Source organism: Antennarius striatus, chromosome 23 (assembly GCF_040054535.1).
Source record: "Antennarius striatus isolate MH-2024 chromosome 23, ASM4005453v1, whole genome shotgun sequence".
NCBI classification, from domain to species: domain Eukaryota; kingdom Metazoa; phylum Chordata; class Actinopteri; order Lophiiformes; family Antennariidae; genus Antennarius; species Antennarius striatus.
This window is the reverse complement of record NC_090798.1, coordinates 4,959,011-4,979,184: the sequence shown is the minus strand read 5'-3', so window position 1 is coordinate 4,979,184 and position 20,174 is coordinate 4,959,011. Positions and strand designations below refer to the sequence as shown.

Here is a 20,174-nt window from a genome sequence, read left to right as displayed (position 1 = left end):
CTGGTTTGTCTGCCTGGTTTGTTGATTGTTTTGTGCCTGACCCTGCTGGATTCTGGACTCTACCTTTTGCCTGTCGTTTTTCGATACTTCTGCCTATCGGACTGATTATTTGGAACCTGACCTCTGCCTGCGTTATTAAACCTGCTCTGAGACTCTTGACCTGCCCGTTGGTCTGTCGTGCTTTTGGGTTCCCCGTGCCAGTTGTGCTCAAGCCGTGACAACTACACTGCTCATTAACAAACAGCTTCAGCCTTTATTTACAGCCTAATAGATCTTCAATGTCACCAGTCAAGGGTTACATTCAACTGACCTAAACCTTGTGTGTGAAATAATCCAGGTAGAAATCAAGAGGTGAATTCATCACTCATTCTCAGCCTTGTGATAGACAAAAAGTGGAGTAGGATACACACACACACACACACACACACACACACACACACACACACACACACACACACACACACACACACACACACACACACAGATGGGGGGGGCACGTATTTTTGTCTCATTTACAGTTGCTTACAAGTATGAGTAAAGTGCTATTTTTATTCATTCTCCTCGTCAAAGTGACGTAGGCTTACTGGATGGAGTTGGAGTAGGGACTTCGCGCAACAGCGAATTTCACAAACACAAGAAAAAGCCTTGGTCTTACCTCTCCGTAACATCCCATGTTTCATTAGACTGCGTTAGACTGCTTAGCTCCCCAGTGTAGTTAAGCAGAGAGCTCTGATTTCTGTGACGATTGTTGGAAACCATAGCTTTAATTACCTCCCATCCATAATCACCTGTTATCTCCTCTACTGATTTCCATCCCATTTGCTAACTGTTTTCTCCCAAAAATCCTCCAAGTTCAGCTCCCAGTCTCATCAGGTTTACACAATGAGCCACGAGTTACATGACTGAGAAAGCAGCTCCATGCTAGAAAAATCTACAGTTACATCATGGAAAACAAGAGTGATAACAAAAATAAAAGAGTGAAATTTGATAGAGAGCTTGCAGGAACGCTCATTACTCAGTCAATCTGTGGAGTTGACAACATTCTGCCACTAATTGAGTTCATCTACAAGGAGAAAGCAGTATGTAGGGGGTGGCTGGTGTTGCACAGGATTGCTCTGAACTTCGACATGGTCCTCCTCTCTAGAAACGTCTACACAGTGCCCAGGCTCCGGCAGACCACGTGCAGATCCCGATTTGTGGATAAGTCTGTTCAGGAGATCCATGTCCCTTTTTCTGGCACCACCACTCCCAACACATAACAGCGTAGGAAAGCACACTGGACACAATAAACCAGTAGAATATCTTGAAGGACCTAAGAGCAGATGTTGAAGAAGGCCAGCCTCCTCAGGAAGCACATCTGACTCGACCCCTTCTGTAATCCTGCCAGTAGTAACATCTTTAATAATCATGTTGGTGGCTTGATTGATTCTCCATCTTTCTGGAGTTGGTTTCATGGGAAGCAGACATTTTATGTCCTAGAACAGGATACATGGTATTGTGCATCAAATAAGGTACAAGAGACGAGGGTTGGTTTTTTTCCCCAAATGTCCCATTTTATTTCATATTTAATTAATTTTTTTTCTTTTGCTTGACACGCTATGAAGAACATAACAAAGGAAATAAAGACAACATAACTCATGTATACTGAGTATCAGAAAGGCATTTGTTTTTGAATCAACAGATATTCATTGCAAAGAGTCTCTCTGTAATTTTACAGTTTCCTCAAAAGATCAGATTTATTGAGGCTTTTATTCAAATTTACAGTTTGTATTAGAAATGCTGCCAGCCACTTCGAGGGTGACAGCAGGATCCAGTGTTTTTAAATTAGAGGTAGAGCAACTAATTAAGCTGAAAGGACCCTCTTATATTAATAACTTCTCTACATGAATTGCTGAGTTAGGCAAAATTATGATCAAATATAAAACTAAATTCCAACTTGACTGTTAAGAAAAAGAGTTAAAAAAAAATAATCACTTTTCAGAAAGCTCCTGTTTTTCATGGGGTGAGGTTGAAGGGGTGACATTTATTGGCACTTTCAAAAAATTTTCCAGGGTCCAAATTTTCACTGTTTTATCTGCTGTGAGCTACATGCAGACCTTTGGTTTACCTTATCAGAACAGTGATCGTATACAGAGAGAGCCTCCGAGAAGTTTGACTGAACTGGAATTATTATCAAAGTTGTCATTTTTTAGGACTACAACTTTACAATGTGGAGTCCTCATTGACGTCGTTGTAAGGAGTTATTCAAGATAGAACTTGTTCCCCACAGCACAGCTCCAAAATCCTCTCAGATTGAATCATAGATAATCAATAGAAACCCTGAATGAGAACTGATTATTGTCATTAGTAAAGGGCTACAGACTCACCAACCTGTTTTAACACCAAGTCTCCCCAAACACCCTCCCATTCGCCGTATATATCTCCATAATATTTTATACCATTTCATATGTGAACAAGAAGATGAAATCATAAGCATACATGTTAATGCCCACAAGTCTAATGGATTTTCAAAGAAAAGTCTGATATTGGTCATGTAACTGTGTCTCGTCTTAAAAAGGTTGACTTTCACACAGGAGTTCACATCCCAGGTGTTGACTGCATGATGTAATGAAGTTTTACTATTTGTAGTGTTTATTTTAATTCCAACTTTTCTATTTGCGTGATTTTCCGAAGTTTTTGGAGAACTGTAATGATTTTCAACTGCACTTTTGCGAAGGAGCATCCAATTTGAGTGACATGTATACCTAAGATGTTTCTTTGTTGCTCACAATCTCACAATATGCTGAACATTGTTGAACGTTGAGGTTGTTGTTCTCAAGGTGAAGGATGAACACAACCAGGTCTTGGGTTGAACAAATCTAGTCAGGAATCATTGCAAAGGAGGGAAGCCTGTCAATCAGTCCAAGCCAGCATCTTAACAGCCATACAAGACAAACAGAGCAAAGTGTTACTGATGTCTCTTCTCCATAGTTGAATAATCACTGAATTCACCATGTATGACCACCTTGACTCTTTATATGTCACTCTGATTAGTCTCAAAACTGAATGAAACCCTCTTCTCCTCAATCACACTCACATTTCAACATTGATCATCACAATTTTTCATCACAATTTTCTCATGCCATAGTTCCTTCCTTCAAACATTCTTAAAATCTTCCTCAACTGATCCAAACTATTTGTTTCACATCAGTTTGCTGAGGTCAGAGGGTGTTCCACCATAGGGGGGTGCTATCTACCTTCCTACTGCTGACCTACAACAGATGAAAGTTAAAGAGCAAATTATCCTTCTTCAGACTTCTTTTTTTCATGCAGCGGTAGTAATAATAATAATGATGCTATTGTTTTGTCTGACTTTGTTTCTGAGGGCAACGCAACTACAGCAGCAATAAATCATATGACCTTTGTATCGACACAAAGACGATCAAGGATTTTGCAGCTTGCTTGCAGTTTAGCAGTGACTCACCTATTTAGACCAGACCAGTGACATGATGGGGAGGGTTTCATTTAAAAGTGTCATTCTGTTAGATCGGCGTCTCCGAGCCCCACAACTCTGGAAAGCACAGACAGAGATGAAGTCAACATCTTTCAGTGTGACCGTCAACACAATTCATGTTGGAACCCTGAAAAGAAAGTTCGCCTCTGTCAAGATAAATTTTCATTTTTCATACAGTGATAAACAGACATTCTAAGTGGCTGTTGGCTGACAGGAACCCAAACTAATCATTTTTGGCGAAGAATATTTCAGTGTTGGACACAATTTCTCTTGTTGTTGTGCCACCTACAGGTGAAAAGTCGTGAAACATTTCTTGATGATTAAAATCTGATTAAATCAAATCATTCAGAATAAATCAAACATGTTACAACTTCAAATGATGGAAGTTCAGCATCAGATGGGCAATCTCTAAACTGTTCTAAACACATTCTAATGAGACAATTTATCATTTCATCTACATCGAGTAAAAAAAAAGAAGGGGAATGATGCCTCATCGGCCGCAAATAATTATGTGTGTATTTTGAGGCGTACCGGGATGCATTCGTTTTGACACAGTCTGACTTGGCAGTGCAGGTAGAAGTTACCAGGGGAATCCGAGAATTCGAAAATTCTAAAGCAGAAGGAGTTGGATATTCCCATTCCATTGCCTGTCATGTCCACCACAACATCGCCAGTTACCCCACAGCTGTTCATAAAAATGAAAAGTGATTATTTTAGAGCAAACATATAGCAGAATTATACATGATGATATGTAAGCAACATAGAGACACTTGGTGATTTTGCTTAACTGCAGTCTTCACCTGTCTGATTTTATATATTATACATAATATCATTTTCATTTAGATTTTTATTTTGTCATTATTCTTGCTTCCACCAAGATTTGTTTTCCAACTTAAGGGTGAGAAGCTTGTCATATGATGGTGTCACAGGACAAGAAAAAAAAAAAAGGATCCAAAAGACATCTGAATAAGCCTCAAAATCAAATTAGCTGTTCCACTCATGAGGACCTGCCTTCCCACCAACTTTTAGTCCTTTTGAAACACTTTGTTTTACCAAGATTAGAATATTGATCTGCACTGATCCATTTACAAATTTGATCTACTCTTTGGCTAATGTAACCCAGAAACCGAGAGAAGAACATTTATTCTGCTATGAGACTCAATGAGGTATGCACGTCAACAGGCTTTAGAAATTTACCTTCATGCTTTAACTGTTTGGCTGCTGTTTTCGGAGCAGAGATCCCCAAACTACTGCGGGTTTTAGAACATTTTGTAATGGAGATTGGTGGTGCAGAACCAGATGAAACAAATACACCTGCATCAGTAAAAATGAGTTTTGGCCAGCTTCCAACATTTTGTCATTGTCAATCTCCTCTACTCTTTGCACTCTTCTCATAACAGCACTGCTGCCATCTACAGGGGATCAATTTGTTACTACACTAACTATAAGCATGATAGAAATGAGGAGCTCACCAGACCATCCCCGCCCAGCCCCACTGGAAAACATGATAGACTTCTATAGACTTCAATGGCTAATAATGAGTAAGACAACTTTTTTCTGTCACACCTATTTATAATAAGTGAATTTCAGATTTTGTATTCTTTCCACCATGACTTGAATCAATACTCTTACTTTTGGACCATTCTATGAAATTGCATCAGCCATTGTTGATGCGATCTCCTTTCATCTCACCCATTTGTGATCAGGTCGAATCTTGTACCCGCATCGGGAGAGGCCTCACTGGTTGCCCAGCATGACTCAGTAAGAACAGCAACCATAGCACCTTCCAGCCCTGTAGTGGCTATCTTCACCCAGATCTTGCTACTCAGACCAATGGTTTCTCCCACAGGTTGTGTAAATGCATCATCAATGAAGGCGTCAAAGGTCAAAGTGTACAGCCATTCTCCAAATGAAAGTTCCATATTAATAGAGCTGCAGAGGACACACGCAGGCACACACACGCACACGAACACGCACACACACACACACACACAAACATAAACATTCTCTTGTACTCATAACCTTCCTATGAATTATTTCCATATCACAAATTTAGACAAACTGTAACACTCACTTGCCTACAGGTGTGAAGCTTAACGTCTTGACTTCTGGTTCTTCAAAGACGCAAGCAAAGGCAATGTTGACTCCATCTCCTGTATTGATGGCCGAACGTCTACCGCTGTTTGAGTTACTGATGGTGTTTTTGACAATGTACTCGTTGAATTCATTAGTCTACAATTTGACAGGAATTCAAATGTTAAATTGTTGTTTCCTCTTAACACACACAGTAAAATGTGAGGAATTTTGCATATTGACTGGATCATGTATCACAGGTGGAGGGAGTCAGGCAGGGAAGACTAAAGTGATGCTCATGTTTTAGATCCCCACCCTCAAACAAGAAACCAAAAACAAAATAACACAGAATTTAATACGGCAATAAATCAACTTTGAAAATTGAGCCTGCCGGCCCAGCGGAGTGCTGTATATTGGTTCAAAGGTTGAATTGAGTTTACCTCACATCACCCACAACACTCAGGTGTTTTATAAAAAATTGGTGATCAACCAGTATCATGAAATGTTATTGCCAAAAACTCCAGCATGTAGGCCGCTACTTTTTTTTACATTTTTTTTTCTTACATTTCCCACAATGCAGTAACTAAGCGCATTTTAACTTTGACATGAACGTTTTGAAAAAAGTTAATGTTCTAACTTGTGGTTGATGTTATTTTTCTTTATTCGCCGGGATAGCTTGATCCTAAATTGATAGAGTTCTGTGGGTTTCATAATCTGACAAATTAAAATTATTTATAACAGAGCAACAAGCAAACATAGCTTTCTCTGCAACTGAAAAGTTTGTAACTTGAATTAGTAATAAATTCAGAATTATTTAGCATTAAGGAGAAGTTACATTGATTGTACATTACATTGAGTTACATTTAGTAATATTTATAAGTTACATCTGGCCATTACGCTGATGAAAATGAATTTGAGAGCCCTGATATAATGAAAAAAAAGTTTAACAGGTGGCTAACATTTCTAGAAGCCAAGGAGGTCAAAGCTGAGACCTTAACCATTGAAAGATTCCAAACTAATGAATAGAAAGAGGTGCTAAAGAGAGAACTGGAAGAGATTTGACTGTTCATTGAAAGAAAAGACATTGAGAGAAAACCCACCGTGATTATTGCTCCACAGCGGTCGTTGTCATCCATTGTGAACGTAATTATCTTGGCGACATTGTTTATCTTAGGAACGCAGGTGGGATCATTGAGGTGTAAACCCGTGAAATCAAAGCCTCTTTCCGTGAATTGACAAGTAGGCAGAGTAGCTACGGCTGTGTGTGCGCTTCCATCACATACTATATCATTACCAAAACATGCAGAAGCACAGACAAGTGCAAATAATGCAGGTTACAAGGGAGACTCTACAGATATTTACACCACAGAGAAAGTAAAAGCAGTCACCTCTGCTGTTCTGACATTATGCTTACGTTCACTAAAACTTGCTCTGCAAGTAGAAACCAAATTACTTGTTGTTATGGAGAAATAACATTACATTCAGTGTGATACAAAAGTTGAAAGAAAATCTGACAGAAAATATTCTAGAATGTTCTCTGGTAAGGTGAATTCAGTCAAGAAAAATAGTCAAACTAAAATCATTAACAGCTCAACTAAGAGCTCCATCCTCTGAGGATCAGAACTAAGACTTGTGTTGTAGCTGTCGTACCAGTTGCAGGTAATCCAGTCATTGAGCCCCGACATCTGCAGCCTCTTACACCATTGTCTGTATCCCCACAGAATTCATCAAGAACACATGTGTCATCTGGACAGAAGACGTCATGGACATCTAACAAACAGACGGACAAAATATGAGAGTATTTAGGTAAAAGATAAAGGTAAAAATTATCCCAAACAAGACTCGTCTTTCTATTCTATAAGATAGAAAGACGAGAGAGAAGGCCAGTGTGAGTACGACCATAGATCAAAGCACTAGCTTTGATATTTTCTATCTGAGGTATTTTCTAGAGATATTTTTACACATATCTCAGGAACTGGATAAGATAAAAAAAAATGAAAAAAAGGTGTTATATTCAGGGAGGCAAAAGGATGAAATTTAGATCACAACCTAGACCTTGAAAAACCAGGTGAAGGTCACATTTTCACTTTTATACCGTTTTAGGTACACATCTCTGAAACCTCATGACAAACAGAATGCACCAGTTACATGTTGGATCATAGGTCTTTTATTAAGTTACCCTGACCAATGAAAGTAGGTTAGGGTAAAATTTTTCATTCAGGGGTGTCGTGGGATGTTGCGGTCTCTGAATATCTTGTTTATTCTGTCATTAACATACAAAGAATTCAAGTATGTCAAGTGAAGTCCCTGCAACTGCTGAGTGGTGCGCCGTCAGGGCCTGCAAGGCCTTCTCTGCTGGCCTAAAAAATATCTGAATCACACACTGATATTAATTATATTTTGCCTGGCAAGAGTAAAGGTGTTTTGTGACACAGTTGAACGAGAGAGGACCCAATACGAGGAAATCTACAGGGCCACTGAATGAAGCGCGGCCGTTTCTAGCGCAAGACGAGGTCAAGCGCAGGATCCTCGTGTGCACTTCCACCAACTCCACGACAGGATATTGGACAATATTATTTGACAGACACAGACCATATTTCAAAACCATGAAAAACTGATGTTTGTCTCCTTCCTCGACCCGCAGAAGTTTTGGGAATACCAGAAAACTTTCCCACATGCAGCCTTCTCCAGCTTAACGCAGAGCCACGGAACGCTTTTCGATCTGCCACGGCTAAGAACAGAACTGACTGTAATGTATGCCATGGATGATTTTGCAGGAAAATCTCCCACTGATCTCCTTGACTTTCTTCAGCAGAAAAATCTGAGTGAGAGCATGGGGCAGCTGTACACGTTTGTGTGTTTGGTGGTGACCATCCCCGTGTCCACTGCTTCTGTCGAATGGACATTTTCAGCCCTAAATCAAATAAAAACTTATGCCAGAAATACGACAGGGCAGGCTCAACTTTTGGCATTAGCTTTGATGGCAATAGAAAAGGACTTTTTGATGGAACCGAAATGCACGGATAATCTGTATGACAGAGTAACTGAAATCTTCTTGAGGAAAGAATGGAGGATGGATTTTGTGTACAAATAAAAAGCATTTTTGGTGAGTAAATGTGGCTATATTCCTAAATAATATTGCAATTTTTATGAGGTTATTACTGATGCTTTTTTTTTGTGTGTCGCACCTGTAGCTGCAGTAAAAGTTTAATAGCCAAAAAAATCGTTATTGAGGGTTGGATTGATTCAGACGAAGCACAACTGAAGCCCTAGGTGTGAAACGCACGGCCCGCCACTGGATTTCAACCATCATTAGTTTGCATTTACTGTTGTGTCATTTCTGTCATCATATATGTTTTGACTGCATCACTAACGGGAAGGGGAAAAGTCTCACCACAGCTTATTTGTGACCTCCAGTCTCCCAGAGTGTGACCATTCAGTTCGCAGGCCCTGGCATAGGCCTCTTGGAATGGACAGTTGAAACCATCCAGTTGAGGATATATGTTCAGAATATCATTGCACAGGTTTTCATAAGGTGTGTGGCTGATACTAAAGCAGGGGAAGATGATGCTTTCTGATAATACATTACACCTGTTCCACAGACATAAAGAGAGAAAGATGAATTAATTCACATATTGTTTTATACAATTGGGAATCAATCTCCCTGTTGAAAAAAAAATCACACAGAATTATGATCACAAAAAAATATTTCCCAAATTAATATATTGAGCTCAGGAGTTAATCTTTCAGGGCATGTTTACTGTGTTCTCACAGTAAACATGTGTTCTCACACAGAAAATTGTCATCTACTCACTGCTGTTCCACGACCAACGCGTCGATCGTTTCATCAGGATCTTGATCTGGCACTTCCATACATCTAGAAACAGCACACAATACAAGGTTAGGATGACTAGGCTACTCAGACTTGTTTTACATAACCACAATGACATTATTAAAGGCCAAAAAGATGGTGAACTTTACAAGAGGTGCAAAAAATGTTTAACACTGAAGTAATAGAAATGATTATTGTTGTGAGATGAGGAATATGCATGTTGACACTGCAGATATGTCAGTGGGGTTTATTTCAAAAACAAACAACAAAAGTCATGTAACCATTACAATCAACAGTCTAAATGATTTTAAGATCAAGTCTTACCCAGTCAATGATAAATCACTCATGCTGCTACTTAGAGAATCGGAATCTCTACAGAGGCCTGTTGTCATTTGTGCAACACCTCCTGTACGTGTAAATAACAAAAGTCAGAACGATTTCAACATTCAAATGAATTGACCTGCATCACACTAAAGGACACAAGTTTACATCCTCAATATCACAGAAGATCAAAATACTATTTAATCCCAAATGGTGAGTAATGGATTTTAGTATCTGTACCTGTGATGAAGATCTGAATATATTGACCATTATAAAAAAGAACCACTTTGAATCCAGAACCCGTGATTTCAATGGTGACACCAAGGTCATTCTCTGAGATTGTCACACTCGCAGGCGTATTTGTGTCATCTGGCTCTGCACCACCAATCTGCATTAAAGCAGATAGACAAAAAGTGACAAACAATTTCAAACATCAAAACCACATCTATTGAAATATTTGCTTCCAAAGTCATTGACAAGACAGATGAGAGCTGATGTATCAGAGAATCGATAAAATGACTGTGGCTGTAACTTACCAGAAGTGTCCCATCCTCTGAGAGCTCAAGACTTCCTGTAATTTGATCAGGTGTACTTATTGTCACTTTGTCCGGGAATGATATACCGTCACGTCGTCGTGGACCGAATTTCGTCGATATTATTATATTTTCATGTGACAGCAGTGTGTATGTACACTCGTCCACAACAGTAATAGTATTACCGAAGAAGTCAATGACACCAGGTCCAATCACATTGCAAAAGGGATGATATGAACAGCTGATGAAGGGACACAGAAACATCATCATGATCTGCAAATGAGAAATGTGGCCAACAGAGGGCTCTCAAACAAACAAGAAGAAAGCCCTTGACATGCACCACTGTTTGAGAATCACTGCATATCATTGCAGATAGCTCTTCTCCTCAATAGGAATGAGACTTATTTACCTGCCACCATTGCACATCTGCTGTTCACTACAAATAGATACATCCATAATTAAAGCATTGCTATCACATATTTTCTGCATGCAAGTCATTGGGTCCACTGGAGTAATGTCGGAATTAGGAGGACGTGGAAGACCTTTAAATGTGAGGGAAGATCACTACAGATTAAAATGTCACAATTCACATGTAAGTTCACAAAATTATAAAAAGCAACAGTTTAGATTGATGGATCTAGAAATTTGATCTGTGGAGTGAGTAAATGTACTGACCTCCCACAAGACATTGGCTGATTTCCAGAAAGCTTCTCATTGAATTTACGGAAGATAAAGGTAAGAAAGGTGATCCCCCAGTGTTAAGATTTAACATCTAGACAAAAATAATGACAAGAGTTATATCACATAATTAATGAAGATTCAAATAAAAACAAAAAACAATTTTCTTGGAAAATTAAAACTTTCTCTGTGTGATCTACAGTATCATTCAGTATTCTCTATCAGTATTGATTCTACACAGTTGAAAGGTCTTTGAGTTGACCGGTATGATACATACTCTTTGTCCCACAGCAATATATTGTTGTTGTAAACCTGTGGTGTGTGTGTGTGTGTGTGTGTGTGTGTGTGTGTGTGTGTGTGTGTGTGTGTGTGTGTGTGTGTGTGTGTGTGTGTGTGTGTGTGTGTTGAAGTGGGCTCCATGGTGTCAGTGTCACTGGGAGATTTTGTGAGTGTGTTGTCATCTCATTCTACATCAATATCTGAAAGCACCTGCCTTGATAAAACCATTAGCATTCACCAATCAGTAATGTTCAAATTATCCATGCAATGTCCTTATAATTTAATTCACTTCACACACACACACACACACACACACACACACACACACACACACACACACACACACACACCCGCATGCATGCACACACACACACACACACACACACACACACACACACACACACACACACGCACACACACACACTTAGTATATTACTCACAGTTACAGTAGAGCCTGGAACTAGAAATGACACAGCTGATCGTTGGCCAAAACTAGCAAGAGTGACATCGCCCTGGAAAGAGTCAACATACAGACATCATCAAGGATCAAGCTGTGATTTTGTTTTGCTGAGTATTTAAACTGTTGACTTTTTATCTTGTCAAGAGACTGGATACTCACAGACAGTCCAAAATTGGTGAAGCTGATGATCACTAAACATTGAAGCAAACCACTTATAGTTGGAAGTGCATTGCTGTACTCAGCTATCATTTCAACTGTTGGCATCGTTTCTACAGTGTGAGTAAAACCAGTGCCTGGATCAACAACTTGAGACCTCAAACACTCTTGACCAGATGAGGTATCAGCATCAAGGCAGATAATAAGATTTGAGTCGGGGTCAATCTCCACCTGTTAAAAACAAACAGGCACAACAAATCATGAATAACGACTTTTCTCAAAAGTTTGCTGGTCATCATATTTATAACATTATTGTTCTGAATCACTGGTATGGTTTTAGATTTGTTTTAGATTTGACATTCACTTAGTTTGTGCACACATCTGTCATTAAAGATGGAGTCTAAAGTCAGAAGATAGAAATTATCAAATAATAAATCAAGTTTCCCACTTACATAAGCAGTCACGAAAATACGTCCGAAATAGTTGATGGGGCATGATATAAGATCTATACTATTGTCCATTGGACTTCCAAAACCTGTAGAAGATGGAGACATGAGAGGCAAAAACTGGAATCTCTTAGCTGGTTTGAAAAAAAGAAAATACTGCACATTTTGAATTTATGAAGACTTTAAACAGAGTTTGTATCAGTCCTGTCATCAGGAAAGTGTCAACAATACTTTGTCATTTATTGTGCTGGTGTGTGTTTTATGTCACACTCGTCAATACTGCTTATGGGTGGTTGTTCAAAATAGTTGATGTTTGTGCTTACGTGTGACCAGCCCAAGAACAGACAGGAGGAGCAGGAGGCGGTGCATTTTGAAAGTGGTGAATCAGCCAGAGACAGAGCTGAAAGACAAAAAGTATAACATACTAGATTAGACAGAAAGATGTTTTCTTCCATCCGTACATCCATTTCTAGTAAACAGGACAAATGTAATCATCTTGTTTACAGCCCCTAATCTGTCTTATGGGCTTCGGGTCAAAGAGAAAATCTTCCCTGCTCAGTGAAAATGAAGCTCAGCTTTCAATTCATCATCTTTTTAATGTTTTCAGTGAAGTGTCAAAAATGTTTTAAAAATTATCAAATTCATACTATTAGGCATGTAGCAGAATCAAAGTGGTGAATGAATGAATGAATGAATGAATGAATGAATGAATGAATGAATAATAAATAATAAATAATAAAATGTTAGACCAAAATTTTAAGTCATGCTGAAATGAACATAGGTAGTTAGATGTTAATAGACTCATTAACTGTTTCTGATACCATTTTTATAATCTGTTAATCAGTTTTAGTTATTTCTGCATTATGAAAATTTTACAGATCTGACATTCAATTCAATTTTGTTTCATTTGTGAAGCAAAAAATTATAACAAATAGTTATTGCAATGTGCTTTCCAGGTAGAATAGAGAAAGACCTGTTCTAATGTGGCCCATCTTTGGCATCCTGCAGAAACCGGTCTGTCTGTCATTCTGTCTGTCCGTCCGTCCGTCCGTCCGTCCATCCATCCATCCATCCATCCATCCATCCATCCATCCATCCATCCATCCATCCATCCATCCATCCATCCATCCATCTCTCCATCCATCCATCCATCCATCCGTACATTCTCCATTCTGCAGTTTTCTGCACCTCTCTGAGCTACGTGAGCTCCAACACCACAGCGATTGATTCTTTATGTGGTACAAAACATTCTGACCTTCACATTGTTGGTTTTACTATTTAATTTTGTAAACAGAAATATGCTGTTGTTTTTGTTTTATCTGAATGAATCTACTGGGTATTTAAAGATGTCAACATTAGTTTAAGAAATGTAGAGAAGAAACAGATGAAGATGGTACAAGTTGTCTTACCCTCTGAAAGGAGGATGATGAAAATGAGGTGTCTTGTAAGACTTCAGGTGATAGACGGTTTACCTCTTCCTCTGTTGGTGTGTGGTTGATCTAGCTTTCTCTCTCTCTCTTTCCCTCTTCTTATGCTTCTATGATGCTTTTGACAGGACTTTTAAAGGTGTGGAGGGTGGAGTCAAAAATACCCACAGCTGTTTGATCACATTTTTCTTGTGCACTTTTTATTTTGTGAGTGTTACAGAAATAAAATGTGTATTTCATTATTCATACTATTAATTTACATTATAAAATTTAATTATCTTTAAGGAACTTCAGAGGAAGTGACATCTACCAGATAGTTAATAAACAACAGCCGAATCTCATTCTGTGTTACTTGGTGTGCTGCTGTAAACACGTTAGGGTGTTGTCTTCATGCCTTTGGAAGAGGTACATGAACATGTAATGAGGTAAATGTCTATGATGTGACTGTGGGAAAGTTGAGTGACAGCCTGCAGATGCCGTTGGCAGAGGTAAATGAGCTGGTGACTGAAGTTATGTCTTTGAAGTGATTGTGTGATGTTGAGTGGCAGCCAACAGATGCCTTTGGTAGAGGTAAACAACTATGTGATCACTCAAGTTCTGTTTCTGCTGTAAGAAGGCGTTGGCCGATAACTGAACCATTTTATTCAGAATGCCCTCTAATGACCGTAAGCACTGTCCTGTCAAATGATTGGTTCCGTTGTCTGCTTCATTTAGTCAGGTGTACTCCTTTTACTATGGAGAACAACAAATGGGCTTCTGAGGCCTGTATCATAAAGCTTGATGAACATAGCCGGGCTTCCTCTTACTTATCTGGCTTCACTTACCGAGACATCCGCCCTCCGGATTTTCAGTACCACAAAGCCGACTATCAACTCACTAATTCAATTCAGGCATGTCCACTCTAGATCTGTGCGCGCTCAGATCAGGGCGGAGGTTGCTGCATGCGACCAATTGTAAACATGCAACAAACCAGCCCGAGCCACATATTCCACAACGGAGGAGCAAACAATAATAATTAATAAATACGAGTGATACAAATCAATAATCCAGGCAAAAAGGAACACAGTTGCAGCTGCCAAACGGCGCAAGGATCGCTGGCACAAAATCGCCGACTGTGTCAATGCGGAAGTTAGTTCCATTATAATATTATTTCCCCACTATGACTGCACTTTTATATCTGACTACACTAACATTTGTGTGTTCCATAAATGTATGTGTGTACGACATTTTTCGTTATGGCATGTGATTGTAGCCCCTGCGACTTTATGAATATCTATACATACTGTGTTCTTCCCGAGCTTTTCGGCATTGCCAACAGAATACATAAAAGTACCTATGAATGAATGAATCAATCCATGATTTACTTAAACAAATAATTTATTAATGGCATTTTATCTGTGGCTTGCTTGTAACCCATCCAACGAGGGATTTAAGGACATCATAATAATTACGAACATCACTAAGAAATATATTCACTATGGCAAAGAACCTTAGTGCAATGCACACTGTCTGCAGGACTGTCAGCAGCTGACAGATGTAATGTAACCCCTCTCCCCAAAACCTGTACCTTTCGTACAGTGATTGTTCAGGCAATTCGAACGGATTACAGCGATCTCTAAATATTCTCTCGTGCTGGAGCGCTCATCGCACAAGCTGTGCAAAAAGATCCTCTGGGTTCTCATAAAACGGACAGCCCATCTTCCAAGAGAACTGATTGGTCAGTAGGTGGGGCTGTTATACCTGCTGAGCTCTTATCCTGAACTTATCCTGCTCCGGAGCAGGTTAGGTGTTCAGCATAGGTTACCGTGACAACGTAGCCCGATAGAAAGTCAGCCACCTTTATGGTACCAAAAAGCCAGGGTTAAGCCTGAAGTTATCTTGCTAAGTCGTAATCCAGGCATCTAAAGTCATGTCAATTGAAGAGTTTTCATAAACAAGTTAGGGTGTAGTCCTTTGTCACCTACAATTTTGTTAATGCCAAACCAGAAACCAGTCATACTGCAGCTGCTCCTAGATGTCAGTCCTCTGACGCTGAACAACCTTCAAAGCAATACGTGACAAGGAGCTTATAACCAAGACACAGAATGTTCCAGGTTAAGAAAAGGAACCTACCGTCACTGACTGAAGTAAATGCCTGTGGAGTGACTGCCACAGTGTTGAATGCTAGCCAACAGATGCCTTTGGTAGAGGTAAACAACCATGTGATCACTCAAGCTCGGTTTCTGCTCTAAGAAGGCGTTGGCCGATAACTGAATCATTTTATTCACGATGCCCTCTGATGACCTTAAGCACTGTCCTGTCAAATGACTGGTTCGGTTGTCTGCTTCATTTAGTCAGGTGTACTTTTTTTACTATGGAGAACAACAAATGGGCTTCTGGTCTGCTTTTATGGGAATCTAAAGTCATGTCAATTGAAGAGTTTTCATAAACAAGTTAGGGTGTAGTCCTTTGTCACCTACAATTTTGTTAATGCCAAACCAGAAACCAGTCATACTGCAGCTGCTCCTAGATGTCAGTCCTCTGACGCTGAACAACCTTCAAAGGAATACGTGACAAGGACCTTATAACCAAGACACAGAATGTTCCAGGTTAAGAATGTTGAATGCTAGCCAACTGATGCCTTTGGTTAGGTAAACAACAATGTGATCACTCAAGTTCAGTTTGTGCTGTAAGAAGGCGTTGGCCGATAACTGAACCATTTTATTCATGATGCTCTCTGATGACCTTAAGCACTGTCCTGTCAAATGATTGGTTCCATGGGTAGGCCTATCCACCACACGAAAACGTATATATCGGTGACAAAAACAATGGTTTTTGAAAATGCCGGTCAGAGTGAAGACTCTTTATAACGCTGGGTATGTGCTTTTGTGTGGATGTCTATAAGTAGACAAATATGTTTTACACTTGGATGTCAACTTCTGTTTTTTTCTTTATTGGAGCCATAAAGTTTATATAGTGTATATATGTCTGAAATTGCACTGCCTCTATTTTTGTGACTATTCTGTCTTCTTCTGTTACAAATAATCTCCCTCATCTCGTTGTCCATGGAACACTGTTTTTATATACAATGACAATGAAATTCATTCATTCATTCATTCGCTTGTTCGTTCTTTCGCTCGTTCATTCATTCACGTTCCTCGCAAAAGATACACACACCAGTTTTGGGTAAGACCAGGATGCGCTGCAAGCTGGTGGGAGAACTTGGTGGGAAAAAGTATTTGTTTTTAAAAATAACTGGTTACGTGTGGATATGACCTTAGCTAATGCCAACCAGAAATCAGTCAAACTGGAGCTGCCCGTTCAAGGAACAGTAAAGTCAAAATGAACCAGGTCTGTATTTGAAATATATAAGTTAAAGAAAAAGGCTTGGTGGCATTTTTTTATTTTTTTTATGAGCAATAGGGACTTAGAAAAACAAAATTTATTGTAACTTATGGGGGTGGGGTGCTGCTCGGCTGAAAGTACAAGGGGATCTGGTGTTTGTTAAAAATCCTCCTCAGTTTTTCAGACACTCCAGACATGTATGGAATCATATGTTGTTATGCCTGTTCTCCCCCTCTTCCATCCTAACTGGTTTCTTCTCCTTTCTGGATCTTGTGTGAGTTTTCACAATGGTCCAGTGAGGATATCCACAGGTTTTCAGAGCCCCTTTCAGGTGTTTGTGTTCTTTTGCCTGCTCCTGGGTACTGGTGGGTAATTTGTCAGCATTGTGTTGTGGGGTCCTGATGACTCCAAACCTGTGCTTCAGTGGATGGTGAGAGTCAAAAAGCAGGTACTGGTCCATGTGTTGGTTTCCTGCATGCTCCCACTTCTGTCATCTTCTATGCAGACCTCACAAACCCAAAGAGCAATCTGTTATTCTTTATATCCTTTTTGGTGAACTTGATGTTGCTGTCCACCGAGACGATGTGCTCAGTGAAGGTTCACACCTCGTGGATACTGACCTTGACCCATGTGTCATCCACGTAATGGAACCAGTGGCTCCATTGAACAAGGTCAGGGTCCCGTGTTCCACCTCTTCCATGTACAAATTGGTCTTAATAGGAGACAGCGCTAGCCCATGGCACATCCGTGTTTCTGCCTATAGAAAGTCTCTCTGTAGTGGATATATGTGCTGTCCAGACAGAGGTCCATAAGCTGCCAGATCTTATCAGGGTTGACGTTTGTTCTGTCACAAAGGGTGTCCTGTAAAACCCGTTGTGTTAGGATTTGCACTGCCTCATTGTGGGAACACAATAAATAGGGAAGCGACATTGTAGTCCACCATGGTCTCATCTGTATCCAGTCTCAGTCCTCTTACATTTTTCCACAGTCCATCGACTTTTGTATATGGTTGGGATTCTTCCTCACTAATACGGCCCAGATGGTGTCAACATGTTTGGCTTTTGACTGAAAGCATCTGCCTCTCTAAATGCCTTCTCACATGTCTATGCTCCATGTTATTTTTGGCTCATTCTATGAAAAGAGCACCACTTTCGGATATAAAAAATAGTTATAAGCAAGGCACCGAAAATTTGGGGATGAGGGCCAGGGAACAGACAAATCCACCAGTACTCTGTTTTCAATTCTGATGTCTACTGCATTCAGTCAAGTGTATTGTTTTCAATATGGAGGTCAACATATGGAGGACAATAAGACAGCTGTCGGTCTGCTTTTTAGGTGAGTTGACATCACGTCAATTGAAGTGTTTTCATGAACAAGACAGGGCTTGTTATCCCTTGGCACCGTCACTCTTAGGTAACGCCAAACCAGAAACCAGTCATGCTGGAGCTGCTCCTCTGGCCTCTGATGCATAACAGACTTCAAAGGAATACCTTTGAAGTCTGTGTTAAAGACAAAACATAGTGTTTCCCATTACACATAGTTTTGTCAGTGAAAAACAAACTTTTATTTATCTACATCCAAATATTATTAACAGAACAATTATTCATTCATTCATCTTCAGCTTCCGCTGTTGTGGGTCCCAGCAGACTTCAGGTGTGATGGAGTGTACACTCAAGACGCGACAATTACGGGCTTCGGGTTTGCTCATCGCCACATCGCGGGTGGAGGAGCGAATCCCAGGATCGGCTGAGTCACATTCGTCCACCAGCAGCCAGCCTTGTTCCCATCAACCACCCCACGGAGGAACCCATGCAGCTGGGTCATATTCACCTGCCTGTTGAAGACAAAGGGACGGCAGGTGCTACTACTGTGGACAGCTGGGACATTTAAGACATTGAAGGTCTGTCATATCAAGGGAGTCGGGGAACAGACTAGAGAGCAACTTAAGGTGAGAAGGAGTTGTGTCATTGGGAATCCTGCCCAATTCAGGCCTCTGGTTGAAATTGTTTCAGACTCTAATTCACTTCTGGTATCTGTGTTCATTGACTCTGGGGCCGACGCTAATTTTATGAACTCTTCCCTCATCAGGAGACTGGGGCTAAGAAAGGTTGCTCTCCAACACCCTCTTGAGGTTGAGGCCGTAGATAGTACCCCTCTGGGCTGGATAACTCAATGGGCTCAGTCTGTTAAGCTTATTTTCCCTGACTCTCACACGGAGACATTAAGTTTCCACGTTTTTGACTCTATGGCACATCAGGTAATTTTAGGGCACCCATAGCTGAAGATGCACAATCCAAATTTTGATTGGGATAATGGGAGGATTAACTCCTGGGGACCAAACTTTGTGGAGTCCTGTCTCCCCAAGTACAATAGTTCTACCGCTGTCACTGACCTCTCGAACCCTGACATAGTTAATGTGCCACCATGTTAGCATGAGTTGTCTGAGGTTTTTAGTAAGGCTAAGGCCATGTCCCTGCCACCGCACCGTCCTTATGATTGTGCTATTGACTTGTTACCACGTAGCACCACACCAAGGGGAAGGTTGTATTCTCTCTGCTCCAGAACACAGAGCCATGGAGGATTATATTAGGGACTCTCGCCGCTGGGATCATCCGTCCCTCCTCATCCCCTGCTGGAGCCGGGTTTTTCTTCGTGGAGAAGAAGGACAAGACCCTCCGACCTTACATAGAATATCGCGGCCTGAATGATGATTAAAAACAGGTACCCACTTCATTTCATTCATTCATTCATTTATTCATTTTTTTTCAGGCAAGGCAAGGAAACAACAAAGAACAAACAAACAAGAAAAACAACAACAAATGAAATAATTAAATAAGCAAATAAATAAGCAAAGATAATAACTTAACAATACAATTCTGCCTCAACGGGAGTGGGAAGAAGAAAACTTATGTAATCCTACCCCAGTTCCTGATTCAGAGATCAACATACTGAGCTTCACTGCTACTTCATTCAAGGACAACCACACAATAACTGCATCATGATGGCATCACCATGGGCGACAATAATGATCACATTGCAATAGCAATTCCACACAACAATGTAAGGAAGGCACGATATACCAACAATGGTAATCTACAATATACCAACAATGGTACTGAACATACAACAGTAATTAACAAAATACCAACGAT

General features: G+C 40.1%; 1 protein-coding gene across 1 annotated transcript; it reads right to left on the bottom strand.

Annotated features, from left to right (window-relative positions):
• Positions 1-1,545: 1,545 nt before the first annotated feature.
• LOC137590667 (uncharacterized) lies at positions 1,546-13,793 on the bottom strand. Its single transcript, XM_068308375.1, has 19 exons — positions 13,681-13,793; positions 12,595-12,671; positions 12,278-12,360; positions 11,829-12,056; positions 11,650-11,721; positions 10,928-11,024; positions 10,662-10,794; positions 10,256-10,493; positions 9,960-10,107; positions 9,723-9,804; positions 9,381-9,443; positions 8,961-9,157; positions 7,217-7,336; positions 6,667-6,848; positions 5,568-5,725; positions 5,186-5,425; positions 4,025-4,178; positions 3,464-3,550; positions 1,546-2,913 (listed from the first exon to the last, which is right to left on the bottom strand). Exons 2-18 carry the CDS (start codon positions 12,638-12,640, stop codon positions 3,464-3,466), a joined length of 2,328 nt encoding a protein of 775 aa, XP_068164476.1. The 5' UTR covers positions 12,641-12,671; positions 13,681-13,793; the 3' UTR covers positions 1,546-2,913.
• Between the last annotated feature and the right edge of the window lie 6,381 nt (positions 13,794-20,174).